This window comes from Melospiza melodia, chromosome 16 (genome assembly GCF_035770615.1).
Source record: "Melospiza melodia melodia isolate bMelMel2 chromosome 16, bMelMel2.pri, whole genome shotgun sequence".
NCBI lineage: Eukaryota > Metazoa > Chordata > Aves > Passeriformes > Passerellidae > Melospiza > Melospiza melodia.
The window spans coordinates 12,629,052-12,647,104 of NC_086209.1; the positions used below are offsets into that span (position 1 = coordinate 12,629,052).

Sequence of the window (18,053 nt, forward strand, 5' to 3'; positions counted from 1 at the left end):
GAAAAACCCAATTAGCTCTGGAGCTGGGAGCACTGGCACATCCCAGCGTTTCCAAGCACAACTCCCCAGCACTGGCAGCACCAGCAGCAACATCACATCACCCTCCCTGTGCTGGGGCACAAGAGAATCTGCCTGGCCTGTGTGAGGCACACAAGGAACATCAGCCCAGTGGGGCAATGAGGCTCCTGGGCAGGCACTGCCGACACTATTTACCCTGCCATGACTCTGGGCTGCAGTCTGTCCTCATCCCAAACAGAGGGTGTGGGCACACACTGGAGGGTGGGATGCGAAGCACTGACCCACACAACATTGTGGGCACCTCCCTGGCACAGCTGGGGGACAATGGCAGGACAACACAAACCTCTGGCTCTAACCTTGCTTGTGGGACAGGCACCAGGGAAAGGGCAGACTGCTCCTGCTCAGGCTGTGATCACACATCAGCATTCCAAGGGAGCACGACACTTACCATGGCAACATCCGAAAGTCTCCTGAGTATTCCTCGTATTTGTAGTTCACCACGAACCAGTCAGAGCTGTAGGTTTTAATGCACTGAAAGGAAAACAATGCAGCTCTCAGAAAGCTACAGCAAGCACAACAAAGCCCAGCACCATCTGAGAGGTTACACACTGCAGGGTGAGGTAAGCACGAGCAGGAAGGGCGTGGGCAAGGCTGCTCCACTTGCTTCATGTAGCAATGCAGAATTCCGTAAGGAACCTTTTCAGCACAGAGACAAAAATCACGCAGCATCCGGCCTGCCACATAGCTACAAATTTTGGATTTACATCACTCCAAGGCTCTAAAAAAGGAGTAGGGATATGGGAGGAGACAGTTTTCCAGAAGGCAAAAGTTTTCTGTCCTCAGAAACACAGCGCATCTAACTCAACACAGCCACTGCTTTTTGTTCTGCTGCACTTGAAGGGAATGGTCCTGGAGAGCAGCACTTCACAACAAACCCACAGCACTCCAGATGCTCCAGGGAGGTTGTGGATCCCCTTGTCAGGCAGGTGATGCAAAGCCACACACCTTGGCTGTGTCCAAAACCCACTGCAAGGACACTGCACGTGAGATACCTGTGAGAACTCTCCTGAGCAGGTCAGGCAGGGATGCCCACAAAGGAGAAGCCAAGGGAGCTGCAATGCTGCAGATCAGGAGCTACAGCTGAGCATCCTGTCCAAGGGCCATCAAGGGCTGAAGGCAGGGGTCACATGGGCTTTGTCCCTACCTCTTTGACAAAGAGACTCTGAGCTTTCTTTAGAGCATCTTCTGGCACTGTTGACTGGACAGTCCTTCTCTGTCGGCCGATGACTGAGATCTGCAGGAAAAGGAGAACTTTTTCAGCACAAACTGCATCTTCAGGGCTTGACACTCACTTTAAATAAATGTGGTGGGCCTAAGCCACCAGTGGGTCATTTTGGTTTTATGTGTCAGTAATGCAGCCAGAATTAACATGTGGTTAATGGTGGAAATTTTCCAAGGTAAGCAAGATGGGAGAGGAGCAAGCCTCAAACATGGGAGAGAGCCAGAGCAAACTCACAGACACATCCTCAATTGGAAATATCAGGAGGTCCCGGAGGGGATCGCTGTAGATCTGAACTCTGCGCTGCAGGATCACATTCTCATAGTCCAGGGGTTCCACCACTTTTGTTTTTTCCTGCAGGAAAATCAGATTATGAAAAATATTACACATGTGTAGCATCTAAAATAACCAGTAACTAACATCTTGTCTTAATTTCTAACTGTGTGACCACTGGACTGCCCATTACTCAGCACTCTGATGCTCCTGTGCTGCAGGTCAGCACTGATGAGTATGTTTTGCAGAGAGGGAAATGAAGGGTTAAGTTTGAAGCAATAAGCTATGGGAATAACAAAGCACTGTGCTGCTCTGTCTCAGCACAGTCTCTAATTTCCTAATGGAGCAAGAAAGCCTCCTGGACAGGCCATAGCTCTCTTTAACAGCTGCAAGATCCAGCATCTTTATGTCTGAGCAGCTCATCTGTGCAGCTTGGCAGAAGCACAGGAAGGCTCCTGCACTGGCTCTGCTCAGCTCAGGGCTGGCTTTGCTTGAGGAGCAATGAGAGCTGTGCTCTCCTAGGAATGAGCAGAGCAAGGCTGCAGCTACCACTGCCAAAGCAGGAATCTCAGCCCCTGCAAGGAAGAACAGCATCCCCCTGGAAAGACAGGAAAGCCCTCTTCATAAATCACAGCCCAGACACAGCCAAAGGCCAGAGCCCAGTTTTATTCTCACTCACATTTCAGGGAAGCAAGAGGAACTTCTCCAAAAATCCCCGGAGTCACGAGCAAAAACCATTAGGAGAGTTTCATTACATTCCTTATTGTACTGATTTTGTCTGTGTAACAAGTCCAGAACACAGAACTTAGTAAAATGAGAAAAACAACTTCTGAAGCAGGCAAATGCCATCTCAGCTGCCCAGCCTGACTTCAGGTTTCATCAGCAAGAGTCAGGCTCTCAGCACTGCATTGTGAAAATCAAACTTCACACACCAAAAGCCAACCAATGACTCTGTATAGGAGTGTTCACAATAAAACAGGAACCAAATTCTGACCCATCACCTTTGTCTTGTTTTGAACCTCGAACAAAAGCCTGAAGCTTGGCCCTGCCACAGTGTTCATGAAGGCCCTGCAGCAGCACGTGGTGCCATGTGCCTCTGGACAGGACATCCTTGAAGGACAACATGGAGAGCTTGGGCCCTCCCCTCTCAGAAGAGGAACATCAGATGCTTCCCCAAGGGCAGCAAACATTACCCTGCAGTCAAATGTTTTTTCTGGGATGAACTGCTCACCATGACTGGAGTAAAGAGGAGACCAGTACAAGGTCTCTTGCTGAACACAGCACAACCAGCAGCTTAAAAAAGAGTCTCAAATGAGGACTGAAAGCTCAGCATTGTATAACACCACTGGATAAACAGCCACACCAGCTTGTTTGGGAGTCCACACAACCCAATATTTTCTGTGACGTGAGATAAGCAAGGAAGTCAACATTGCTCTTCCATAACCAATCCTAGCCAAAGGTCCTGTGCCTGTTCTGTGCCTTTGGCTCCTGGGATGCACTAATGAAACAACTCCTGCCTCAGACAGTTTTGCATTTAAATGTTTCCTTTCCATGCTGCAGAAATCCAGCATAAATTAGCTCAGTTATGTGAAAAAAGTTCCCTTCTTAGTCACTCTCTGAAAACGTTGCTTTACTGCTTGCACAGTCCTGAAAGGACCCTCACACTCCTCAGATTACCAGTGAGAAAGATAAAGGTCAGGCAGCAGAGAGCCCAGGCTGGCTGCCAGGGCATCCAGGGAGCTCCTTCAGCCACAAGGGATTTGGGAATGGGGTGACAAACGCTGCCAGTCCCACTGCACACAGAACTTCTTGATTCTACATCCAAGACCTGAGCTGTAAGGGATTTATAAAGAAAAGAAAGAGTCCATCTGAAAAACAGGAATTTGAAATACCCAACAGGTAGACAGAGAAAAGGAGCTCATTTACTCTCAAGTCAGTCTCATGCTCATTAATTGCTTAATTGAATTTGGTTAATCACCTGAAACACCAGTCTTATTTCAGGACAGCACTGTGCACTTCTCAAGTCTGCTGAGCTTTGCAAATTAATGTGAATTAACAGGATACCCATTTGCAGGCCCACGACAGCAGGCAGGCCCCATAGAGCAGGCACCCAGCTTTGCCAGCCCCTGATTCACTGCAGCCATCCTGGCAAAGCTCAGCAGCCCTGGTGGGTTAAAGCAGTGCCATGACCCCGAGAACTCACACCAGCACCCCTCACCTCACCCTGCAGCAGCTGTGACAGTAAATTAGAGTCCCTCTGTGAGCCTTCCACATCTCTTTGGCAATGCAGACCTTCCAATCACACTGTATTATTTTCAGTCCTTTTATTGTTTTGCAACATGGTCCTGAAACTAGGGCTGTGTTTCTAAAGCTGTCCCTTTTAAAAAGTTGGGGCTTTGATGACATTTCTTTTCTAGATCTGATACCTCTGATGACCAGCAAGACAAAGTCCTGGCAGTCATCCTGGTGGGATTCAATGGCAGCTGAAGGGTAAGGTCTGCAAAGCATCCCTGATCCTCACACAAAATGTTTGGAAACTCATAGAGCACTGCCTACAACAAATACAAAAAAGAAAAAATCCATAAAGGGTTATGGATTATAAAGCCCTTCTAGTCTGGTGGATGTAATGATATTGGAAAAAACGTGTGGTGCAGGCTGTGATCTATATCTGACAAAGCAGTGCCAGGCCCTGTGACATGAAGGGATGGAGGGATGTGCACTGGCACCCAGAAGGGTTCTGCAGCACCCAGAGAGACATTTCTCCTCTGGGGCTGTCAGAAATCCAGTCCTAGGGCTCCCCTGCCCCAGGCTGTGCCAGTTCCCTGTCTCAGCACACAGCAGCCCTGTGTCCATCCCCTGCAGCCCAGCACTGACCATGCTCACACCCAGCACACCACCCCCTGTCTGTTGTGTCTGAGGCAAAGCCAGAGGATGTAGGTCAAGCTGTTTGTCAGCAAGCAGCTGCTGAAGGAAGGATGTGGCTCCTGCCTGCCATCGAGGAAACAAACCCCTCCCTCCACCCTCAACTGTGCAGGCTCCCAGCAGGGCCAGGCAGGCTGGGTCCTGCAAACAGACCCTGGGGTAAGGAGGGAGCCATCCCAAATATCTGCTGCCCTTTTGACCCTTTGAGTCCACACAGTCCCATCAGTCCAGAAAGGCTGCAGATAAAGCTGAAAATGGGATTTCAAAGTCTTAGTTTCCCTGAAGGTTGAAGTGTACCCCAGGCTCACACTGGCCAGCAGTGTCACAACAGCAGATGGCTGCCACCAAAGTCATTACAAAAGCAGAGGGAAAACTATTACACTAAAGTAATTAGAGTCTTAGAAACCACAAACTCCTCCACAGGGGAAGCCAATACCCAAGCACGAAGAAATGTTGTCAGTCCAGCAACAAAATCAATCAATTTCTGCAGGAAAAAACGTGCAGTGCTGCCAAAGGCACCCTGCTCTGTGGCACACACAGCAGCTCCTCATACAGGGCAGCAGACACTGCATGGAGATGCTCCTGAGAACACAGCAGGGACATCCTGGGCTCAGCTGCCCTCTCCTGTGGCTCCTGTGGATGCAGCACCTGAGCACAGCCAGCAGCAGCACCCAGCCCAAAGCACTGCAGCTCACTGTGCTGGATAAAAACAAGTGAAATACCTCAGGGAAAAACAAGCATGACTTTAAACAAAGACAACATGAGAGCAGGGCACCCTCCCAGATAAGCCCACATCCCTCAGGCTGAAGCCCCCCACACCAGCCTGTTCCCAAAACACACATTGCTCCTTCTGTCCTCTGCCAGCACAGAGTGTGCACAGGGCTGTGTGCTAAGCCCATCCAGCAGGGTCAAGGGCTGCACTGGGGCAGCAGCACAGGCACAGCAGGAGCCTCCACTGGAGTATGGAGCGCCCACCATGAGCGAGCTGATGGCACTGAACAGGAAACTCAGAGGGGTTCCTGCAACAGAAACAGGCCCAGGACACCAACACACGGCTCTGCCTCTGAACAGCAGGAACAGACCCCAAACACCAACACACGGCTCTGCCTCTGAACAGCAGGAACAGACCCCAAACACCAACACACGGCTCTGCCTCTGAGCAACAGGAACAGACCCCAAACACCAACACACGGCTCTGCCTCTGAACAGCAGGAACAGACCCCAAACACCAACACACGGCTCTGCCTCTGAACAGCAGGAACAGACCCCAAACACCAACACACGGCTCTGCCTCTGAACAGCAGGAACAGACCCCAAACACCAACACACGGCTCTGCCTCTGAACAACGGGAACAGACCCCAAACACCAACACACGGCTCTGCCTCTGGCCAGGCACAAGCACAAAGGGTCCAGAGTGAGGGAAACCCAAACAGGGGCCTGTGCTCAGTGCCCGGCTGGGTCCAGGGCTCCTGTGCTGGTGCCACTGTCCCTGTGCTGGTGCCACTGTCCCTGTGCTGGTGCCACTGCCCCGGCCAGGCTGAGCACAAACCCTGCCCAGGGCAGAAACCACCAGAGAGAGCCAACACACGAACACTCGCTCACACGCACAGCTGCGCACACCCACTCATACCCTTGCACAATACTCACTCTTGCACACTACTCACACTCTTGCACACTACTCACACTTGCTCCCACTCTTGCACACCTATGCACACTCATGCACACCCTCGCACACTACTCACACTCACTTTTGCACGCTACTCACACTCACTTTTGCACACTACTCACACTCATGCACACTCGCTCACACACTCCCCCCCCCATCCTTTCCTCTGTTCCTCCCCCTGCAGACCCTGCACATTCAGCACCCCCAGCCCGCTCAGCAGCCCCAGCTTGGGCCTGTCCCCACACCCTCAGCAGCGCAGCCCTGCCCAGCGTGTGCTGCACACCCCAGAGCAGCCAGAGACACAAATGGATGAGTTGTTAAAGTGCTGCTGCTCAGAGCAGCTGAAGAGAGGAGGAGGAAGAGGACAGGTCATGTGGATGTTTGTAGCTGCATTATCTCAGATTGAACACCTGCTCCCCAAAACTCAGCCCCCATTTTACACCTATCTGCTTGCTGCCTCACCTGTTGCAACCCTGCAATGCACTTACATGAAAGCCAAGCAAAAGCCCAAATTTTAAACTAAATACCAAAGGGCCAAGTAAGTGAAATGCACAGAAAATGAGAGGAAAAGCTAAAATAGGGTGAAATGGAGGTGTACAATTGCCCTTGGGACACACCTGTCCCAGCTAAAATCACATCACTTCTGAGACTGGCAACACTCCAGGGCAGAGACACCACTCCCCACTGCAGTGCACAATCAAAAACAGCAGAGAGAAGCCCCCATTTTTTTATTTTGCTCAAGAAACCTGACTGTACATGAGAGAATTCAAATGATGCCTGGAAACTGAGCAAACTCACTTGGCAAACCATATGGGCATGTGGAAATGAGCAATTTCTATCCACAGAAAAGCTTTTCCACAGCCAGGGATTCAAAGATCAGGTCAGGGAAAACTCACATTGTGTGGCCTTAAGAGCTTTTTCCTTTTAGTATCACATTTGTGACTTTTCCCACCCCCAGCTCCTGCACTGCCATCTGATCCCATTACACACTCTCACTCCAGCTTGCAGAAAGGCTACAGAGCTCAATTTACAAAAGCTCAGATTCACTTCAGAGAAGTCATCACTGCAGACTGCTGGGCATGAGAAAGAATCATCAAAACCCAGAAACTCTGGGCTTGGCCACTGAATGTTCATGGAAGTGCCATAAACCTCTGCAAAGCCAGAATAAAGCCTGAGCCCCAAGGACTCCGCATTCCAAACTCCAGGAGAAGGGAAGGGAAGAGGTGGGAGCAGAGCTCAGGGAGGAAGGGCAAGCAGGGAGACAGTGTGAGTCAGCACACATGGCAGCAGCCACAACACAGGGCTGACAGGAGGTTTGGGCTTCTCAGCAAAGCCACATTTTGGGAACAAAGCAGCAGGGAGGCAATGAGGCAGCTCCCAGCAGGTGATGGGGAGCTGGGGTCCACGAGCCTGCTGCAAAGCCAGCACTCAGCTGGATGCAGCAGATGCACAATGGTAAAAGCTCAAGGATGAAAAGCAGTCCATAAAGCTGGGTATGAGCAGGCCAAAACTATTTTTACACTGGCCAGAAAGAAGGAAATTTAAAAACACAAGAAAAATATCCAGACAGGAATTCTGGCTCTGCTGAAGACACCAAAACATTGAGACACCAGGGCTGCACCTGGGACTAGTGAGAGGGGTGGGCTGTAAGGTGGGCATGCAAACACACAGAGCATCCTGTGAAAAGGCAAGGGAGGAAAATCTCACCAGAAAGAGGAGAAGCAGGGGAAGAATGGAGAGGGAAAGGGCTCAGGAGCTGGCCCAAGGTGGTGCAGGAGAGGGCAGAATGGAGGATGGAGGCTTTACCCATCTGTGCAGGGGCCACATCATGGGAAGCAAGAATTGTGCCAAGCTGGGCTGTGTAGCTGTGAGAGGCAGGAGATGGGGTGAGGGAGGCCAGGAGGGGCTGGCAGAGAAGGTGGGCACTGCAGGCAGGAGAGGAGCCCCAGGGCAACTGGGAAGGGAAGAAGGAATTGGTGAGGAGAAGGGGCCTGCCAGGGAGTGATCAGATCAAACACAAACACATAAACACACACAGAGCTCAGAGCAAGGCTCTGCACAGCCCTCCACGGGCAGCAGCACAGCAGCCTCCAGAACAGCAGCACATCATTGCCAGGGCTCTCATGAGACAGGGGTCTGGCCCAGAGTGCACACATCCCCTCTCCACCCCACTCTGTGCCAGTGCGTGCCCTGCCCAGCTCTGAGCGCAGAGCCAGCACCAGGCTGCTGTGCCCCACATCCTCCCTGCACTGCACGGAGATGGCTGCACCTCCCAGGAGCTCCCAGAGAAATGAAAAGCCTTCGCGGGGAAGGGGAGGATGAGTGCACAGCCCTGGCACCCTGCAGGAAAACATCAGCAGTGGAAATGACTCACTCTTTCCATCCCAAAGCTCGAATCAGAAGCCAGCCCCCTCCCCTGTGCTTCCCTCCACCCCGCCCAAGTTCTCTGCAAAAGCATTTCACCCACCACAGCCCTCCCCTCCTGCATCCACGGCCCTGGGGGCACCAGAACCCGGGTTCTGGGTATTTTGTAAGGTGGAAGTCTCCTTTTTCAATGCAATGCCCACATCCCAGTGAAAAAACAAGTGCCTGCAGTCACACTGCTGTCCCTGAGAGTGACACAGTATTGGTGTGAGACACCAGCCTGGAGAAGGCTTGAAGAAACGGTCAAAAAAGTTCATGTCACTGTAGACATGCAAACATTTAGCTGTCATTATTAGGCCTGTCAAATAAAATGAACTCAGGCCTTGAAGTGTCTACAAGTTGGTTTAGAAATACAGGAAACCAGAATAATCAGCACATGACTCTTCATTTTCCTTCCACTTACTCAAAAATGGACTCCACAGTTCACAGCCTTTAGCAAATCCTATTCTGAAGCAGAATTCTGCAGCCACGAGGGGCAGGAACACTGTTTTGTTTTTTTTTTCTGAAAGCTTGAGATTCTTGCATAATCACTTAAGCAAACAGGCCCCAGAAAACAGCTGCATTGCAATGGAGCAGTGAGAGTTCAGAGCCCGAGTGTGAGTGGCTGTGAAGGCAGTGCTGCCACTCCAGCCCAGCTGCACTTCACCTGCACACACCACCTCTGAAAACCCTGAACAAGTGCAGAGCCACACCTGAGGTGATCCAGCACTGCCCCTGCACAGGGCAGCGCATCGGGAGCAGCATTCTGCTTTCAGTGCCCCTGTCCCTGTGCCTGACCCTCCTCAGGATCCCCAAGGGCTGCTGTGTGACAGTGACAGCTCAGCACCCTCTGCCATGGGGTCTGCAGTGCCAGCCCCTGGGGTCCTGAGTCCCTGCCTGCACTGGCACAGCCTGGCTCTGAACAGGCACAGCGTGGCTCCAACCCAGCCCTTCTCCTCCAGGGGCACAGGGAGGGACCAGGGCAGCTCTGTGTCAGCCAAACTGCACCTGCATCCAGCTGAGCATCTGCTGCAGAGCATGAGAGAGGTGCAAACACGTCACAGCTTTGGTTTCCTCCTTCGGAAATAATAGAACTGATAGAAATTGGCAAAAGGGTACTGGTTTCTATGGGATAACTGAATTTCTGCCAGATAGGACTTCTCAAAGCATTCTGTAATACAGGCATGCTAAAAAAGGAAAATAGTAATTACAACGACAATAATACATGTTATTTATTTAGGTTCTTAGCTGGAACATCCCAAAGTGCTTTTCAGATGTCACTTGTATTCCATAATTTATTTATGTAGTATCAGTTTTATATTTAGCATCCAAATCCAGAATAGCCAGCTCCAGAACATCTTAAAGCAATTAATGGCACATAAGCAGAACCCCTCCCTTTCCTGTCTGTCTCAAACTCTTGTTTTTCTCTTGGGCAGCTGCTCGCACGCAGGGCTGAGCCAAGGGCTGAGCCAGAGCACAGACTCTGCCCCAGTGAGCAGGGGAGCACTCCCACTCCATCCCACCCCTCTGGGGCAGGGACACAGCCAGGAGCAGGGCAGGACACTTGTCCAGTGAGGTGGTGCTCACAGGGGTCCCAGGACGAGGGAAGAGATGAGAATCTTGACTCCGTGTTTCAGAAGGCTGATTTATTATTTTTATGATATACATTATATTAAAAGAAAATGATCTATTAAAACTACACTAAAGAAAGAGAAAGGATTCCATCAGAAGACTAGAAAAGAAAGATGATAAAATCTTGTGACTGACCAGACTCCCAACACAGCTAGACCTCATCAAGTAGAAACAATCCACATGAGACCAATCAAAGATGCACCTGCCACATTCCACAGCAGCAGATAATCATTGTTTACATTTCCTTTCTGAGGCCTCTCAGGAGAAAAAATCCTGGCAAAAGGATTTGTCAGAAAATGTGTGTGTGACAGTGCAGGCCCACAGAGCACAGAGAGGAAGAGCAGGGCAGGAAGTCCCAGGGCAGTTTTGGGTGCCTCAGCAGCACAGAGAACACCCAGTTGTGTCAGGGGTGGTTTCAGCAGCTCAGGAAGTTGTCTCAGCCTCATTTTGCTCCATTTTCAGGCTGCAGGCACTGGATACAGGTGCAAAGGGGCTGTAAAGTTTAACTCTGTTCCCCCAGCAAACAGGGGAGGCTGTGGATGGGCTCTGCAGGGGATGGACCCTTCAAGGCTTCAACCCAACCACAGACAAAGTGCTGCTGTCAAAGAAGCACCCTAAAACTTCCCCAAATACAAACATCTCTACAATTGCAACAGCATCCAACAGGACAAGGGAGAGTTTAGGGAGCAAGAGAGGGAAAGGAAAACCTGGCACACAGGGAGCCAGCTGCCCTTGTGAGCCCTCCAGAGCTGCAGGACACGTGCCCTGCTCCACACACAGACACCGCAGCCCAGCCCACACCCAGCTCCTGGCACTGCCAAAACACAGTCCCACATGGCTGGGATGGCTCTCCAGAGCAGTGTGCAGCACTCTGACACCACCAGCTCCCACCACTGCACAGGGGAGATGCCATTTCTCCCTTGCTCAGGGGACAGAGAGGCCAGGCTGCAGTGGGGATGTCACCCAGCGTGGAGGCAGGGGCAGATGAGGAGTGGGGAATGCTGTGGAGCAGCAGAGTCTCCTTCCAGATGCAAGCACTCCCCAGGAACAGTCCTGTGACAGGAGATATTAATAGGGGAGAGAAGAAACTGCTTTTCAGTGAGAGAGAGGGGTGAGAAAGGGGTCAGGAACAAGCAGCCCTGACCCCATTAGAGAAGCAGCAGGAGGCAGGGAAAGGCTGTACAGATAAGTCAGGGCTGTGTTGAAGGAAAGAGGAGCCATCAAGGGAGAGCTTTGATTTGTACTTTTTAAAGAATGAAAGAGATGGAAGAGTTGGTGACAGGGAAACATATTCCAGCATTTTTAAGATGACAGCAACGGCCACAAAGGTTTAAGAAACTACTGTGTTCTTCCTCGCACAGCAGGAGTGAGGAGGCCAATTAACCAGGGATGCTGAAGCACACGTGGTACCCCAGGCCTGGCTGCTGCTCAGCTGCTGTGTGTGACCCTAACTTGCATTCTCAGGCCACAGAAATGTCAAAAGCTTTGTGCAGTTTTGCACCATTAGAGATAATAAATCAGCATGCACAGGGCTAAGTGAAATGATGAAAAAGCCACCCAGCTGCATTTAGAAAATAATGCTACGCTACACACTACAGCAGGTTGTGCTGGTTCAAATGCTCCTGGTGCTGGGGGAGGTACCTGCAAATACCTCCAGATACCAGGACAGGCTGAAGCAAAGCCCAGGAGCCATCCCCTCTCTGGATTCTGAGAGCACAAATCCCAGCTGCAGTGCTGGCAGTGGCTGCGGGCAGCAGCACCAACCATCTGCTCCAGGCATTTCACTGCACTGCCAGGGGTGGGCTGGGGCAGATGCTGCCAGAGCAGGGACACCTGCATTTCCATGGCATTGTCCTCAGCACTTTCAGCTTGCCCAGTGAGTGCTAAAGCCCCAGCTGGCAAAATGTGGTAAGAGAAAAACACATGTGGTGCTTCATTGTCTTCCCAGAGCTTTCCTGTAACAGGCAGGAGGATGCATTGGGAAGGATAAGATTTTGCACCCATCAAAAGCTTGTCATTGCCTCCAAAAACCTCTAGAACTGGACACATGGACTGCAGCTCATCCTGTACCAGTCAGACCTCAGCACCCAGAAGAGCAAGGAACTGCTCCATCTCTTAAGGATGGGTGTCAGCAGCAGGTATGCCAGAGACTGTCCCCACAGAGCTGCAGAGTGTACTTGGAGCCTTGCTGCTCTCCACCAAGCCAGGCCCTTCATCCACCCCACCACTGGTGTGTGCTCAGGCAGGGGCAAACCCAGCCACGTCCCTGGCACACCTGGCCAGCCCTGGGCTAAACCCAGCCCCTCAGGGCACAGCAGCCCTGGTTCAGGAAAGCATGTGAATAATTTTAACAATGCTTTTAAGTGTTTTCTCGAATAAGCCCCTGTGAACAAGATTCTCTCCACAGACACTTGCACAGGAGTCAGCAGTGGCACAGCAGGCAAACCCTGCCCTGGTTACACCAACAGCAAAGCTCCCGCCCACTGACGGGGGCAGAGTTTCCTCCCGTGCCTCATATATGTCTGTTTTTCTATGTAAATTGTGCAAACACAGCATGCTGACTGCCCCCAGGGGAACAGGCATATATTCTGTCTCTCTTGGGTGCCAAGATCACTACAAACGCTGCATATAAACAGGCTTCGCATTGATCAAAGTGAATTTAGCTTATTAAAAGAGGATTCTATGCAGAAAGCTGATTTCCTCTGCATGAGCATAAATCAAGACACTAATAATATAGTTTAAGCTGAAAAAAAAAACCCACAGAAAGAACAAAATGCCTTTTTGCCTCCAGTCAAAACCTCCTTACTATCACCATTAAGGAGCTTTATATCTCCTTTTTGTGTCTGACTGAAACTGAGCCACCCATAGGAGCCCAGCCCAGCCAGGATCAAACAAAACCCATCTCCTCCTGGCACGCTGCCCACCCTCTCACAGGGAGCACACCACAGAGAGCAGACACTTGCCCTGAATACCTCTGGGTGCCAAGGATGCACACAGTTGTTTGTAAGCAGGGGCTCTCCCACTGCCATTTCTGGCCCAGACCTGTGAGTGGCACCAAGCTGTGCCCTGGGGGTACCCAGAGATGCTCCCCTGGCCTGGCTGACCCAGCCTGGGCTGATCTTTTGCAGCTGCTCCTTCTCAGATATAGTCTGGCTCTGCACCCTTTCCAAAATCCTCATGGCAAAGCAGTAAATGCATCTTCAGTCAAACTGTATAGAAATGATCTAAAGAAAATCAGAGCAATTGTGCTAGACTTAGAATTGCCACCAGATGACTGGGCTTGGCAGCAGTGTGGGAAAATGCATCAGCTGTGTTTTGTCAAGTGCTTGCTGCTCTGATCTTGTGCCTCCCACACTTTTAATTTCCCTGTCACGACACAGAGAACGACACTTCTGGAAAACCTGCACAGGGCTGAGACACAGCCCCCTGTCCCTGCAGGGCCCCAGAGCTGCTGAGCAAACCCAGAGAGCCAGGGCAGGCACAGGGGTCTCAGCTTTGGCCTCACATCCCCCCAAACAAGCGCAGCTGATTTGGTCCTCAGGCAGAAGGAAGAGCCCTTGCTGCTGTCACAAGAGCCAGGATCTCACTCACACACGTGAGCTCAAACTGCTCAGCTCTGCAATGCCCCACAGCCTCCATGGGCTGCAGCTGGGGTGCAGGAGGGGGCACAGGCACTGCCATCAGAGCAAGGCCTGCCCACCTGAGCACTCAGTGCATGCTGCTGGCCAGAGTCTGACCTGCCCAGCTCCCCGTCAGCAGTGCCCCCAGCAGGGTTCTCCTCCTTGCTGCTCGACTTTCCCACTATTACTCAGCAACCTCAGAGGATGGGAGGAGAGAAGGTCTGAGCCAAAATCACCCATCTCCATGCACTGCCAAAGGTCCCTGGCTGCTCTTTCAGCTCTAGCCCAGATGCCTCTCCCAGGTACCATCAGCACTTTGGCTCTGAAGCTTCCCTTCTAACACAGCATTTTACTGTTGGTGCCCCAACAGGTCATCTTTCAGTTAAGAATGGTTTAAGTCATAACACTTGGGCTTTGACTGCTCCTTTCTTTAACTTAATCTTAAAATTTGCCTTTACCTTTCAAGCCTTTTATCCCACCTGCCAACAAACATTTCCACTGAATTTGTCTGTTTATTTAAACAGTGACATTATTTGTCAATTAGCCAGCCCAAACTGCATCCCTAGTTGTAATCAGTAGCACACATCAGGGAGCATTCAAAGCTGAAATTGATACAATCTGCCCTGCAGCCTCTTGCAGAGAAGAGCACAGAGAGAAGCAGGGTTCCCACAGAGCACTCCCAGCAGGGCTGTGCCTGCTTTCAAGGGATTCCTGCTGAACTGTGCCTCCCCAGACCTCCCCTGCACAGCCTGTCTGTGAATGAGATGCAGGGACAGAGTGATGGCCAGGGTGCTGGGAACAGCAGCACAGTGAGAGGGAACAGGAGCCCCAGTGAAGGCACTTCATCCTTCCCTGTGCTTCACAAGGGACCAAAGTGTCCCTGATCCCCCCTCCACAGCCTGTGCTGACTTCCACTCTGCCTACCCTGACAGGAGCAGCTGTGACTGCATCCTAGCAGCTGGTCCAAAGGGCACAGTGTGGACACAGGGACTCCAGGACACCTTGGAAAGGGACAGGCTCCCCTCACTGCCACCATATCCAACGCTTCCCGTCCACAGGCACAAAGGAGCAAAGCCCTGCCAAAATCAACAACCTAAATATTGTCCTTGCACTAGACAGGCATAAATCAAAAACCAGGAACAGAAATAAGATGGCATGGGCCTCACTGCTCCTGCAAGACAGCAGCTTTGTAACCACACTGTACCAGACATCCTCGGGCTGGACACTTCTGGCCAGAGAGACACCTCCTTAAACACACAAATTGTGGCTCTGGACAAGCTGACCACTTCCATGGCATTAAAAGCTTTCCTCAGAGATGTTTTCTTTTATGAGCATTTCATTCACTGACTACAAACAGCTTCTTACTCCAGACAGTTCCTTGTCTCGAGGCGTGCCCTGAATGCCCAGAGTGCTGAGCTCACCCAACACACTGAGAGAGCCCCACGGTGCCCACTCCTGCTGGGGATGGAGGTGTGGGCTCTGCAGCATTAGCTCTGCCCACCACCCTTCATCCCCTTCATGCTACCATTCCTGTGCTTTCAGCTGTGATTGCCCCAAGGCAGGCAGACAGCCAAGGCACTTGACGAGATGACCAAGGGAATATTAAACTATTCACATAGTTTTTATTAACTCAATTTCACTTGCTCTGTTCAGTATGCAGGAAGAGGATGGGATCCTGTCAGGCAAAGGCTCCAGTGCAACTCCAGTCTGCTTCAGAAAGTCCCAGTTCCTGACATCCAGGGACACAGAGCATCACTTGCTGCCAGCCTGCTCCACCCTGTTATCAAACAACTCCTACTCTCCCTGTACCCCCTGGCCACCCTCGGCTTCCCTGAGCTCAGCTCTGCCCCAGGGTGAGGGATCCCAGTCCTGATGCTGGCCCCTTCCACCTGCCCCACACTGGCTGTGGCAAGCAGAGGGCAGATGGGATGGGGAGGTGCTCACACAGCTCTGCAGCTGCCCAGCACCATCAGCACCAAAACTGAGACCCACCTCGGGAACAGGATCAGAAACTGCAACTTCTCAGTCCCGCCCTCACTCCACCACTCCCCACCAGCATTTCTCAGGATCCTCTCTGTACCCTCCCAACAACCACAGACATCCCTTCCCCACAAAGATGACAAACCAGAAGATAGAGAGGAGCCAGCTTTTTGCTGGAGCAAACCTCATCCTTAATCACTAAGGAAGGTCAAAATGCCATGTGAGACATCCTATGGGCTTGTGCCACCTCCTTCCTCCCTCCCTGATCACTGCAGTGCCTTGTGGCCCTTCCCAGCGATGCAGAAGTGCTGGGATTTATCCACTGCTGCTGAACTGTCAAAAGCAGGAGCCTCTGCCAGGACCTGGATCAGGAGCACCTGCCCTCACCCTGCTCTGGTGCCTGGCTGCAAACACACGAGGCAGCACAGCAGCTCTGGGGATCTGCCTGCCAGAGAGAGAGAGAATTGGCAGGGACAGCGTGGGCAATGAAACCCTAGAGGGGCTCACAAAAAGAGTGGCTGCCTGACAGACTCTGACGCTCCTCTGGGTTCCTGTCAAGGTTTTATTTATCTTCATCTGCAGTCCCACCCATCCCTTCCCCTTCTGAGAAAAAGAACCTGACACGGGCGCCACACAACCATTTGCATGTAGGATACCAAAGGTCTTCTGGTCCTGTATATGTAATTTTATTTTTAATGAGAAGTTCCATTAGCTTGTACAAAGCCTTTGTCCCTGTGTGTTGCTGAAAGAGAGAAAGCAAATCACATGGAAGCTCATAAGAATCCCCAAACAACTGTACATCATCAGCTAAAACTAGCACGAGGAAATCAGACTAGGTTATTACCATGGCTTTTTTTTTTTCAGGCTTAGAAATCTGTAAATTTACAAAAAAACTCAGTTTTTTTAAATGTGCAAACCTCTCAATTTATTTAACAGCACGTGCCATTCAATCTAATAGTAGAGAACAAATAGGAATTATTTCCTGAACTTGTACTGCACTTTCTGCATATCCCATTGCCTAACCTTTCTTCCATCAAAGTCAAGGTCAAAGTTGATCACACGCTAGAGTAATTCAATGAGCACCAGTGAAACACATCCAACAAAGCCTGGGAAGCTGGGAGCTGACCCCGGCATCCTCCCAAGGCGCAGCGCTGCCGTTTGCACAGCTGTGAGCACAACAAAGGCAACCTGCTGCAGCATCCCACATGCCGGGATCAAACAAACGCCTCTGGCCACGCGTGTGACTTTCAGCCCAGAGCCCTGAGCGCGATTCCCGGCATCTGTCGGGCTCTATCGGGATCTGTCGGGCTCCCGGCTCACAGCGCCTGTGCCTCCCGCCTTGCCCGGCCGTGCCCTTCAGTGCTGCCCTGTCCGTGTGCCGGGTTCACACTGTCCGCACCCCGTTACTCCGCCACCTGTTCGCTCGGTGCGCCGCACTCCGGTTCCCGTTAGTTCCTGCCGCCGCTGCCGCCGCCCCACGCCAGGACCGAGCGGCGCTGCCCTGCGATGCTCCCGGCCCGGAGCGGAGCAGGTGGGATGGCACGGCACGGCAGGGCACGGCACGGCACACACGGAGGGGACCCCACAGACAGATCCGCATCCTCTGCCTTGCCCAGCCGCGCCCTCCTCATCCCAAAGCCTGCCCCGCCGCGCCCTGCGCATCCCCCGCTCTGCCAAGCCCCGACCCAGCTCTGCCCTCGCTCCAGGCCCTCTTCCTCTTCCCCTCCCCGCCTCCCCTGCCCGGCTCTGCCCGCTCCCAGCGCTGCCGGGCTCCTCCCGCTGCCGCCCAGCGCCGAGCGGGGCCGGGGCGCGGCCCCTGCCGGGCGCTGCCCGCGCTCACCAGCACGAAGGAGCTGCGCACCGCCTCCGACACGCTCTGCCGCAGCTCGGCCGCCGTGCCCGGCTTGCTGAGCCGCTTCGTGAACTTCCTCACTTCCGACATGGCGACATGATCCGATCCGCGCCGAGCCGAACCGAGCTCCGGGCTCCCTTCGCGCTCTCTCCGCGCTCCCTCGCTGCCGCCGGGCGGGCGCGGCCGGGCCGGGGCGGGCGGAGCCGCGGGGCGGGCCCGGGAGGGTCCCCGCTTTGTCCCGCCCCGCCCGGGCCCGCTTTGTCCCCAGCGCAGGTGGCCCGCGGCCCGCTCCGGCACGGGGACAGCCCCGGAGCCCCGGCACAGCGAGGATGCAGCAGCCACCCGGCCAGCGAGGGCTCGGCGTGCCGGGGCTCAGCCGAGAGCACCGGGCTGGAGCTTCAGAACAA

The 18,053-nt window shown here is 52.6% G+C and overlaps 1 protein-coding gene across 3 annotated transcripts in view; it reads right to left on the reverse strand.

Moving 5' to 3' along the window:
* DOCK11 (dedicator of cytokinesis 11) overlaps window positions 1-17,819 on the reverse strand; it is a 77,998-nt gene extending 60,179 nt beyond the window's left edge. For all 3 annotated transcript variants that reach the window (XM_063170668.1, XM_063170667.1, XM_063170669.1), the window contains exons 1-4: window positions 17,635-17,819; window positions 1,535-1,651; window positions 1,223-1,312; window positions 467-549 (exon numbers count right to left, since the gene is read on the reverse strand). In XM_063170668.1, coding sequence (XP_063026738.1) covers window positions 467-549; window positions 1,223-1,312; window positions 1,535-1,651; window positions 17,635-17,736 — 392 coding nt within the window. In that variant the 5' untranslated portion in view covers window positions 17,737-17,819. The remainder of the gene's footprint in view (window positions 1-466; window positions 550-1,222; window positions 1,313-1,534; window positions 1,652-17,634) is intronic.
* Window positions 17,820-18,053: the final 234 nt, after the last annotated feature.